Below are 12,012 nucleotides of genomic sequence, written 5' to 3'. Positions count from 1 at the left end.
CTCTTGACGTATAGGTAACTAGGCTGCGACTCTACAGACACACATTGCAAGCAAGCCCCAAAACACGTTTCTACTTTATCCACATTTGTTCATATCCCTGTAAAAAGGAAAAAGAAAGAACTACAGTGTAACCAGAGTCATCTCAATTTACTAAGTATCCTTTTTCAAAAAATATAAATGCTTCTAGCAAGGTTTATGGATTTTCCGTTTTTCATGTCACTTGAATCACTTCAATCAGGTTGCTCTCCTCCTAACCAATGAACTAGTATCACTTGCACTGAGGGTAGAAGTTTTGATTTTAGGGAGGAAAGATAATCTTGAAGGTTGTACCGCGGACTGACAGCAAAGACGACCTGGCTCTAGTGCCTCAAAGGAAAGCATGAAGTAGTAGGAAGGAGAGACACTGAATGAGGGCCAGGATGCCAAAAACAAGTGGTGCTCATGTAGAAACATCTAATGCTTTGCCTAGGAAAGAGCGAGATTATTTTTCTTTTTTTCCTTTTTGTTTCTGTTACTCTCCTGACTCCTTGTTGAAAGGCCCCAGAATTCAGACTTGTAATTCTAATTCTGAGGATCCCACCATTTTTCTTCTTCAAGCTCTGAGTTCTAACCAGCTAAACTTACGAACTAAATAAGCTTTTAGAACATAACCTCTTTACAGATAACAGACTGCCTGCATTACCTGTAATTAAATAATAGCTTTAGGGCATTCATACATTAATTATAAATGATTCTAATCCAAACATTAGAATATTAGGATTATAAAATGATGTAATCGAAATTTGACGAGAATTCCCCCTTTTTTCTTTATTCTTGAAGTACTTTTGTCTGTGACAAGCAATACAAATTTTTTTAGCTATGTTTTTAATTTCATTGTTTAGTGGATAAATCATCAGTAAGTTATAATTATATTAACAAGTTTCACTATGAAACGGACCATACAGGTGACCGAGGGACTATCTCAACATCTTCTAGACCCGTCTGTACATCAGGAAAATCAGAACTGTCCTCCAAACACAGCAGAACACTGAAACCCGATGGACGTATGAGCCGGACTACCGCTGACCAGAAGAAGCAGAGGGGTACGGAAGGGCTGTCGGCTAGTGAATCTCTCATGTTGAAATCCGACGCTGCAAAGTTGAGGTCAGATTCTCACAGTAGGTCATTATCCCCCAACCATAACACCTTGCAGACACTAAAATCTGACGGGAAGATGTCTTCTAGCTTCAGAGCCGAATCCCCAGGACCAGGTTCTCGGTCATCATCTCCTAAGCCAAAGACCCTCCCAGCCAGCAGGTCTGGCGCATCCAGTGCTAGCTCTACACGTTCCTCCTCGCCTCATGATAAAAGTCTACCTCAGAAAAGCGCTGCTCCTGTTAAGACGAGACTTGATCCTCCTCGGGAACGTTCCAAATCGGACTCTTACACCCTTGATCCAGATACCCTCCGCAAGAAGAAAATGCCCCTCACAGAGCCATTAAGGGGACGATCAACATCACCGAAACCAAAACCAGTACCAAAGGATTCTAAAGACTCCCCTGGATCCGAAAATAGAGCTCCTTCTCCCCACGTGGTACAAGAAAACCTCCACAGTGAGGTGGTTGAAGTCTGCACTTCAAGTACTTTAAAAACAAATAGCCTAACAGACAGCACCTGTGATGAAAGCAGTGAGTTTAAGAGTGTGGATGAAGGTCCGAATAAAGTTCATTTCAGCATAGGAAAAGCACCACTGAAAGATGAACAGGAAACGAGAGCATCCCCCAAAACAAGTCGGAAATGTGCTAATAGGCACACCAGGCCCAAGAAGGAAAAATCTAGCTTCCTCTTCAAAGGAGATGGAGCCAAACCTTTAGAGCCAGCCAAGCAAGCCATGTCCCCTTCCGTGGCTGAGTGTGCCAGAGCCGTCTTTGCCTCTTTCCTGTGGCACGAAGGCATAGTACACGATGCAATGGCTTGTTCTTCTTTCTTAAAATTTAATCCTGAACTTTCCAAAGAACATGCTCCTATAAGAAGTAGTTTAAGCAGCCAGCAGCCTTCAGAAGAAAAGGAAACCAAATTAAAAAATAGACACTCATTGGAAATATCATCTGCACTGAATATGTTTAATATTGCACCTCACGGACCAGATATATCTAAAATGGGTAGTATCAACAAAAATAAGGTATTGTCTATGCTTAAGGAACCTCCTCTGCATGAAAAATGTGAAGACGGGAAAACTGAGGCCACTTTTGAAATGTCCATGCATCACCCAATGAAGTCTAAGTCTCCTCTTCCCCTGACTCTGCAACATTTAGTGGCTTTTTGGGAAGACATCTCTTTGGCTACTATCAAAGCAGCTTCCCAGAATATGATTTTTCCAAGTCCTGGTTCTTGTGCAGTCCTTAAAAAGAAAGAGTGTGAGAAAGAGAACAAAAAGGCCAAAAAAGAAAAAAAGAAAAAGGAAAAGACAGAAGTTCGGCCCAGAGGTAATTTGTTTGGTGAAATGGCCCAGCTGGCGGTAGGAGGACCAGAGAAAGACACCATCTGTGAGCTCTGTGGAGAGTCACATCCATACCCAGTGACATACCACATGAGACAGGCTCACCCAGGTAAGCGATGTTATTGAATATATGTAAGTACTTTGTGTAGAAAAACAAATTAGGTCACTTTGACTTAAGCTGTTCCATGAATTATGTTAAAGTACAGGAAAACGTTTGCCCAGAATTTATAGTGTCTTACAATGTAATTTTTAAAGTGCTTTATCAATACAGTATAGGGTTCATGAAAAATAGGTAAAGAAATCTAATAGTATGGTGGTAAGGCAATCTAGTACTATTTCATTTTAATGTGTCACATTCTAAGATACTGTTAACTTTTTAAATATTTTATGTGTTACCCAAAGGACGCTGTTAAGGTGTCTCACACAATAGAAATAAGGACGTGTCCTTTCACACAATAGAAATAAGGACATGTCCATACACACAGGAAAGACTGCAACATTAGGTCTCCTTTGATTGTATTGTTTTCCTGTTCAGAATTGCAAATTCAATTAGATTATACGGATTTCTTTGGGCATTTTCCTGTGGAAGAGATATTAACTGTTTCATCAGAAGACAGTTTTGTTTTAGGTAAATGTAACGATTTCTGTAACAATATTCCAAAATTCACTTATTATGGATTTGGGTAAATGTTTTTCTCTTCCGACATATTACACTGTAACCTTTTGTAAAATACATGATTTGTAAAATACATTATTCTCACAGAGTGTTTTATACCCAATACCTGTCTTCTCCAATTTTTTTTAGCATACTTAAATAAATCTAAATGTACCCATATCTTAACAGTTCTTCTCATCTGCCTGTATAGAGTATCGTCAGTATTTTAGGCATCATTTACTTGATTACTTTCGGTTACACCTGCAATTTGGCTGATGTAATTAACAGCCCAGGTGGCGGTTAGATATTTGCTTCAGTATTTTGCTTACTTTGAGAAGGAAAAGCCGTCATTTATGTACAGGTGGCAAGGAGCAAACTACTAAGGACACTTAAAGTGTTAAATTTTTATTTATGTTCTTACTTCAAGGTTGTGGCCGGTATGCTGGTGGACAAGGTTACAATAGCATTGGGCATTTTTGTGGAGGATGGGCTGGTAACTGTGGTGATGGTGGCATAGGGGGAAGCACGTGGTACCTGGTGTGTGATCGCTGTAGAGAAAAATACCTCCGTGAAAAACAGGCTGCTGCAAGGGAGAAGGTATTTTTATTTTGTTCTGGCTGTGCTATTAGTGATAAGGATAAACCTTATAAAAATCTCTTTTTATGATCATATTATCAGACAACTCCACATAATCGATATTAAAGATCAGCCTTCATAACAGGAATAATATATACATTTATGTACCAGGTCAGCTGTTTTTAATTACAAAAACAAATTATATCTTGGGATAACACAAAACAACCCTCCTGTAGCATACATACCTTATGGACAGATGTTTACTGCGTAATTTTTTATTATTAATTTGTCTGCTATTCTACACATGTATATAGCTTTCCCTCTTCACCTTTATCTCTCTTAACTCTCTCTTTCTCTTTTTCCTCTTCTTTTTCTACTCTTTATCTCCTCTCTCTTTTTCTTAATCCTTAATTATGTTGAGGACTCATGGAAAGTCAGGATCATTCACACTAGTGACACACCTAGCTAAAAATATTTGCCAAATATACACACACACGCACGCACACACAGATTATTTACTCTTTTATTTAGATAACTACATTTAGATTTTACTACTTAGGTTTTTTAACTTTCCCAAGGAAAGAGAAAAATGTAGTTTGCTATTAGTTTTAATAAAAGTTCAGGAGAAGCATGAAGTGAATGTTGTTTTTGGGAATCACTATTATTCTTTTAAAGCAGTTCTACAGTATTGAATAATTTTTATTGGAAACTCGAAATATTTAGGTTAAGAAATTTAAAATTTGAGTAGAAGTAGGAAAAGATCCGTACAAATTTCCTTTCCAGGTCAAACAATCTAGGAGGAAGCCAATGCAAGTCAAGACGCCTCGTGCCTTGCCCACTATGGAAGCTCACCAAGTGATTAAAGCCAACGCCCTCTTCCTGCTGTCCCTGAGCAGCGCGGCCGAACCAAGCATTCTGTGTTACCATCCTACAAAGCCATTCCAGTCTCAACTTCCCAGCGTGAAAGAGGGCATTTCTGAGGATCTTCCAGTTAAAATGCCTTGTCTCTACCTGCAGACATTAGCTAGGTAATATAACTCGGCTGTTGTTTTTTTAAATCACTTTGGATTAACAGCTACTGTTTAATATCATGCCCTGAATTTCCACACTACAGTACGTATTGTATACAGTAAAGTGACCTCCAGGAATTTATTTTCTGAGTTGCCTTAACTCAGAAATAGGACTGGTAGAGGTATAAACTTTAGAGTAGTAGGTATTTGAAAAAATATGTAAATACTATGTTGATCTGTCTTATTATTAATGCACAGTATGTCTTAGTAAGACTTCAGCTATCTTTTACTCTTTGGTAGGCAGACGTCAGTGAGTTAATAGCGGGAAATGCTAAAATGGAAATAAACCGATATTTGCTATCCAAAATCTTTCATTTTTCAAATTATTCTGTTAGCGTTTAAATGTTGGTTAGCTGAGTACCAGCTTTGTGTTACACTAAGATGAATATAATAAAATCCTGACTTCGTGTGTTCACACTCTGGTGGAGACAGATATGTAAAGGAAACATTTAAAATGTTACGTGAGGAGTACTTATGATAGAAGTGTGTATAGAATACTGTCATAGCATAAAAGGTAGAGAGTACCTGAATCTTGCCAAGGAAATAAAGAAAGGTTTCCCAGAGGATCTGATATTTTAGCAGTCTTGAAGGATAACTAGAAATCAATCAAGCAGGAAATGAGAGGAAAGCAATTCCTGACATAAACCACATATGTGAGGACACAAATGAAATAGCATTACCCATTTAAGGAATACAGGCTTATTAAAGTATTGGTTACCAGGAGAAATATATGAAGTGTTGTTTCCCAAGACCAGGTAATGCGTGGCTCTGTAGCCCATGCTAAGGTTGGATTTTATCCCATAGAGGAAACAGTGGATAAAGAAGAATTTTAAACAGGGAAATGCGTGAACTGGTTTGCAGTTGGAAGATCACTCTGCTGCTAATGTGGAAACCGGATCAAAGGGCTTAAGTGAAGATGGAGAGAAGCCTGTTAACAGTGTACTGTTTTTCCTATATTGGGCTTTGCTGGTGCAACCCATATGTTCATGCATTGTACACTGATACTCTAAAACAGCCTTTCATAGGCCAAATTCAGATTTTTTTCATCAGCTGACAAATGAAGATTCCTAGAAATTGCCTGCTGCCGTGGCTTACCAACCAACAGTTCCATTTTGAGAAGCAGAGTTATGTAGTTTGTTTGTTTGTTTTTGTACTTATTATTCAGTAAAACGAGTGGGAAACAAAAATGAAAATGTGAGACTAAGTACATTTGGGACTGCAGGGGAAATCATCAGGAATGCCGAGTACAGCAAGCCTTCAGCTTCAGTCACCTGTTTACTGTACTTAGGCTAGTACCTCTCTGTTCCAGTTTGAAAAGGATAGAATCAAATGGTAAAACATGTAAAAAATGCTGGCATACTCTAATTATGGATTTTATATTTTTAGCCCTATGGGGAATAGATATCCCTCTAACCCATGGAACATTTCATATATCTAATCTTTTTCAAATTTCACTCTTAAAAAAAAAAAAAAACGGTCACCGCCTGTGCTCTAGTGGTCCACGCAAGAAATGTCATGAGCCTGAAGCAAGGCAGTGATGATGGGGAACAAGAAGGGGAATAGTGAGAGGGAACCTGGTATCCACAGGCCTAAGTGACTGGTCGTGGTCGAGGGCTGAGCCTGCTGTGACACCGAGATACTTCAGTGTAAGGCATCTGGATAGCTGGTGGGATCACTCACTAAAGCTAGAAGATGGAAAAGTTCTAAAAAGGAAAGAAAATAAATTCAATTTTGGATTTGAAATGTTTATGGTACCAGGAATATCTATGTGTATCTCCTTTGGCTTACATCTACAACTCTTTTAATACTTTAATCCTCAGTTACAGACTTAATGAGTTGCTTTTACTTTTATGAAGGAGATTAAAAATAGAAAGTTATCTGTATTGCCATCATACTTTTTAAGTTATTGGGTTTAATTTAATGCAGGCATCATCATGAAAATTTTGTGGGTTATCAAGATGACAACCTATTCCAGGATGAGATGAGATACCTGCGTTCAACATCTGTACCTGCCCCGTACATATCAGTAACTCCTGATGCGAGTCCTAATGTATTTGAAGAGCCAGAGAGCAACATGAAGTCCATGCCACCCAGGTACTTGAGTTATTGTCTTTCTGTTGAGTCCAGTGTTTGGTGGAAGAAAGACTGTAAGCTAGAAGAGAATGCTCTAGAAGTTCTTTCACACATACCTCCATCTCGGGAAGGAAGTTGTGTCAACTCTGCTAACTGTTAGAGCAGTAAGAAAAAGCATGCATTCAAGAATCAGGTAAGGTCCTTGACAGCAGAGGCAGATCCGGTTGGAGAGAAAAGATCAACTAGTGAAGTAATAAAGGATTCCATTTCCATTGTGTATTATATCATTTAATGCTGTAGTAAATCAGACTAGAGAAAGGTCACTTTGAGGCCGTACTTAGAGAAGGTTTCATGGGAGAAGTAGCACTGAAAGTAGATCTTGAGCTTCTTGGATTATTACCTGCACTGCTCCCCCCCGGCCCCACCCTACCCCCTTGTAGTATCAGAGTAAAGGGCTTCTTGAAAACTAAAGAGAAGCGCATATATATATATATATATATATATATATATATATATATAATGCAGAAGGAAGCAAGGTACCACTGAGAGTTTTTAGAGGAGGAATGACATGGTACAAATGCAGAAATAGTCTCACAGTGTCAACTGAGAAGCTGAACATTTCAATCAAAGATTTCAGCTGTGTGTGTGGAACCGGATTGTGTTGGCAATGGTTGTTAAAGACAGATGGGTAAAGGAAATATTTTGGAGGAAAAATCAGTGTGACTTGTTGAGTGACTGGATAATGAAAAGGATCAGTTTAGGATAGCATCAAGAGTTCAGGCATGAGTAACTGTGAACATGATGTGAGTAGAAAGGAAACCTTTGGGTTTTCTTGTGTTGCTTCAGTTTCTTCACAAGCTTGATCAATTTTATGAGAACAAGTCATTATTTTTTAGGTTGTACAACAATATTTTACGTTGATAGATAAAACTTCCTCTAAAAGCAGAAAAAATGTCTTGTGCTTTATAGTAACACCATATATAAAGTGAATTAAATTAACATATCCCTATATTCTGGTCATTCTGGAGCCAAACAGCGGAAACTGACATCCAGGCACCTTTACCCCAGTTAGTTATGTACAACATTTATCATCTGTTCAAACAAGAATGTGCACACACTTCAGCAGTGAGGAAAGAAAATGGCCAGGGCGTTAGCCACTTACTAGAAAGTATATAAGCTTTACTGAGGGACATAGGATTTTAAACCTGGCTTGAATGATGGAAAAGAAACAACTCTAGAACTCGGGGTGAGAGCGAAAATAGCCCAGTATGGAATGAGGTGACAGAGAAAAGAATACATGAAAAGAATAGTTTATAAATTTGCCTTAGAAAGTAAAGAAAGGTATTTCTCTTTCTTATAAAGTGTCTCAATAAAGGAAATTATATAACCATCTTAATACTTTTTCAAGTGTTTTTTAATGCTGCTATAGTACATAGAAAAGTGTTGGTTTCCTAAAGCCCGCATGAAAACCATTGAGTTCTCATATGGATGTAAGCATAATATAACTGACACTGGAATTCAGTTTGTCACCTCTCAGTACACTTTGGTGCAGCCATGCTCTGGATAGGGCTTTGGGCAGCACCCCCAAAGAATGAGGAACCTCACAGAACACTCAGCGCCAAAGGAAAATTGCGTCCTTTCACTTTCCATTTTATTAGGTCTCTGTATGTACATATCCATTTTCTTTCTATTAAGTGCTGTTATGAATATATCTGCCTGATTTTCCTGAATATCATGACACACGTCGTCCGCCACGGTACTTTAGATTCTGAAAGGAGCTAAGAACATTTGAAGCCTTTTCTTCTTTTTCATTTGAAATGCAAAGTAGATTTAAGAAAACTAAAAGTTTTAAGATGCAGTTCTGAAATCAGTCAAAATGTGGCTACATTTGGAAAGATCAAATTATGATTTAGAGAGGGATTGTCAAGTTGGCTTTGAATTTGTATTCTTCCACATGAAATACAGGTTCCCGTATTTGACCACACTGTTAAAAACTAAATAAATATAGTTGTCACATCATTCACTTTTTCTCTTGAGTTTTTATCTGTCATCTTGTTCTATCTGCAGTTTGGAAACCAGTCCCATAACTGATACTGATCTTGCCAAGAGAACTGTCTTCCAAAGATCATACTCAGTTGTTGCTTCTGAATATGATAAACAACACTCCATTTTACCTGCACGAGTTAAAGCCATTCCTAGAAGAAGAGTTAACAGTGGAGACACTGGTAAGTATAAAATAAAAAAGAAGATTGAGTGATCCAAATGGTTTTATTTGTAGATATTTTTTAAAATCTATTTTTTTTAATTTATTATTTTTTTTTATTTATTTATTTTGCGGTACGCGGGCCTCTCACTATTGTGGCCTCTCCTGTTGCGGAGCACAGGCTCCGGACGCGCAGACTCAGCGACCATGGCTTACAGGCCTAGCCGCTCCGCGGCATGTGGGATCTTCCTGGACCGGGGCACGAACCCGCGTCCCCTGCATCGGCAGGCAGACTCTCAACCACTGCGCCACCAGGGAAGCCCTAAAATCTAATTTTTGAAGGCAGAGGAATGGATTAATTTTAAATTGTGGTAGACATTCCTTTTATGTGACTTAGCCATAAATGTGCCTCTCTAAATTTCACATCTCAGTTGGAAGAGACACCCAGAGATCATCCAGTGTTATTTAAGAATAAATTGACCTTTAAAGTACATTACTTGTTAGATATCTAAGCCAAATATTGCTACCACTCTCCCTTCCTCTAAGCTTCAGTGAACCAGCAGTTTCAATGACTTAACACTTTCACAGTGATCTTCCCACTCGCAATAGAAGCTTATAACTCCTGTAGCTACTACCACTCCAATAGATAATAAAACTGGGGATATGGCTAGCTCTTAATCAGTAAAAATGTTAGATAATCTGGACCAATTGGTATCAACAGCCTCAAACTAGGGCTGATTGATTCTGTCTCAAGAATAAAGAGGAAAAAAAGGATAATGTGTTAATGATTTATCAGGCCGACCACTTACTAAATGAAGATCTGACCTAATATTTATAGGTACATAATTATGTATCTTATTGAAGATCTTCAAGGAAAATATTATTAATAAATCAAATATTAATGATTTATAGGTTCATTCAACAAGTATTTTTGAGCTCTTATTGAAGTAACATTTGTTATAAAGCAGTCCTGTAGAAAATGATGGGGATAAGATGTAGATTCCATTTAGGGAGAAAATAAATCACTTTGTGTTTAGTGCTTTAGAAAGCATGGACTTTAGATTCAGACCTGCAAAAATAAAAACAAAAAAACTGCAAAGACTCTAAAATGAATAAGCTAGATACTATTCATTAATATCACCTTAAATACGTTAATCATATGTATTACCTATAAAAGTTAATAATTTTCTTTTTTTTTTCCTTTAAATAGAAGTTGGTTCTTCCCTCTTGAGACATCCATCTCCTGAGCTTTCCCGGCTAATCTCAGCCCACAGCTCTCTTTCCAAAGGAGAACGAAATTTCCAGTGGCCAGTTTTAGCCTTTGTTATACAGCATCATGATCTGGAAGGTCTTGAAATAGCAATGAAACAGGCCTTAAGGAAATCTGCTTGTCGAGTTTTTGCTATGGAGGTAAGAATACATTAATAGGATTATTGATTCATTCATCATACAGTTCATGTGATGATTCTATTTAATGATGAACTTTTCTACCAGACAGAAATTGTGACAAATTAAGAGGCTTCAGTGAGTAGAAAATATCATGTTCGCAACAAAATTAAACTCAAGTTTATGAATAGAAATGAATTTAGAGTTTCATAGTTAAGTGCTCTAAAAAACTTTATTTCTTCATTGCTTCATTATTTGAATCCTGATAATATCTTTTTTAAAAAGCTTTTTGTAATCACAGCGTCTTTTCAGTTAGAATAATCCTGCAAAGGGGATGAAAAGTGCGCTTGTGAGTTGTAAATTTAACAGTAATAACTTATTTGAGTCTCTGGAAATGGATTGCTATATATCATAGACTTGTATGTAATAAATGTTTTTCTTTATCATGGGTAGGAGGTAACCTGCCATTTCATCAGTGGGAGCAGTATGAGTATATTTAAGTAAATGGTAGCTTGTGTAGGACTTAAGAAACATCCTGTGTTGATCCTGAATGCAAGTTGGAAAAAAAATGTGCATGGGTAAATTAATATGAAGACAAATTTTTGAAATAAAAAGTATTTTGGTATTGCATTTCATAGGTATTATTTTCCCTATTATTATTAATTTTCTAATTAGGCCCAAAATTATCGACTGTGTAAGTTCAGTGTACTTGCAGTGAAATGAAGATCAGACTTCCTAGTATCTTTCCTTAAAAGACTTAGTCCAGGAAGGTTCTTTGTTTCCGAATAAGAAAAGTCCTGCTATGTTCACTCGTGTATTTTCTTTTTATCTTGGACTTATTTAACCATCATTTATTCAGGCTTTCAACTGGCTTCTGTGTAATGTCATCCAAACAACTTCTCTCCATGATATTCTGTGGCATTTTGTGGCGTCACTGACTCCTGCTCCAGTGGAACCAGAAGAAGAAGAGGATGAGGAAAATAAAACAAACAAAGAAAATGCAGAACAAGTAAGTGAGGTTCTTGGTTTTTTTAATTGTCCATATTTTTATAGAAGAGTAGAGCTACTTTCAGATAGTGCAGTAATTTTCATGAGGTCATTCACAGATTATATAACCTAAAGGCAGGAATAAAATTTCAGTGCTATGAGCAACATATTAACTATGCTGAGTGAAAGTCTTCTGTCTCCAAAAACGCTGTCAGTCAATTCTGATTTCTCCCTAGCCATCACTGTCTCGAAGCAATCAACTGCAAGATAAACACTGTCACAGTGCAGTATAAGACAGATAAACAGGGCAACATTATTACAGAGAAGATCAGTCTCCTTTACAACATTACTGTACGGTACAGAGAGTGAAAATGATACTGTGTAGGGACATGAAATTCAAAAACCTCTGGCTAGAAGGGACTTGTATTTTATAGGAGGCAGGCTGTATCATGGAAAAGCATTGAACTTGGACCCTGGAAGCCTGGATTCCAGCCCCATTTCCACCTCTGTAGCTGTGACTTGTGGGCCTCATTTCTATTTCTAGAATAAAAAAGTAGAGGACTAAATCCTCCATTTAAAAGAC

General features: G+C 37.6%; 1 protein-coding gene across 1 annotated transcript in view; it reads left to right on the top strand.

Moving 5' to 3' along the window:
* MYCBP2 (MYC binding protein 2) overlaps nucleotides 1-12,012 on the top strand; it is a 272,456-nt gene that overhangs the window by 224,389 nt on the left and 36,055 nt on the right. Inside the window, exons 56-62 of the mRNA XM_065896124.1 lie at nucleotides 945-2,588; nucleotides 3,562-3,731; nucleotides 4,494-4,738; nucleotides 6,707-6,874; nucleotides 8,921-9,078; nucleotides 10,267-10,466; nucleotides 11,302-11,451. Of these exons, the coding sequence (XP_065752196.1) occupies nucleotides 945-2,588; nucleotides 3,562-3,731; nucleotides 4,494-4,738; nucleotides 6,707-6,874; nucleotides 8,921-9,078; nucleotides 10,267-10,466; nucleotides 11,302-11,451 (2,735 nt within the window). The remainder of the gene's footprint in view (nucleotides 1-944; nucleotides 2,589-3,561; nucleotides 3,732-4,493; nucleotides 4,739-6,706; nucleotides 6,875-8,920; nucleotides 9,079-10,266; nucleotides 10,467-11,301; nucleotides 11,452-12,012) is intronic.

This window comes from Phocoena phocoena, chromosome 18 (assembly GCF_963924675.1).
Source record: "Phocoena phocoena chromosome 18, mPhoPho1.1, whole genome shotgun sequence".
Lineage (NCBI taxonomy): Eukaryota > Metazoa > Chordata > Mammalia > Artiodactyla > Phocoenidae > Phocoena > Phocoena phocoena.
This window is presented reverse-complemented; position numbering and strand designations above follow the sequence as displayed.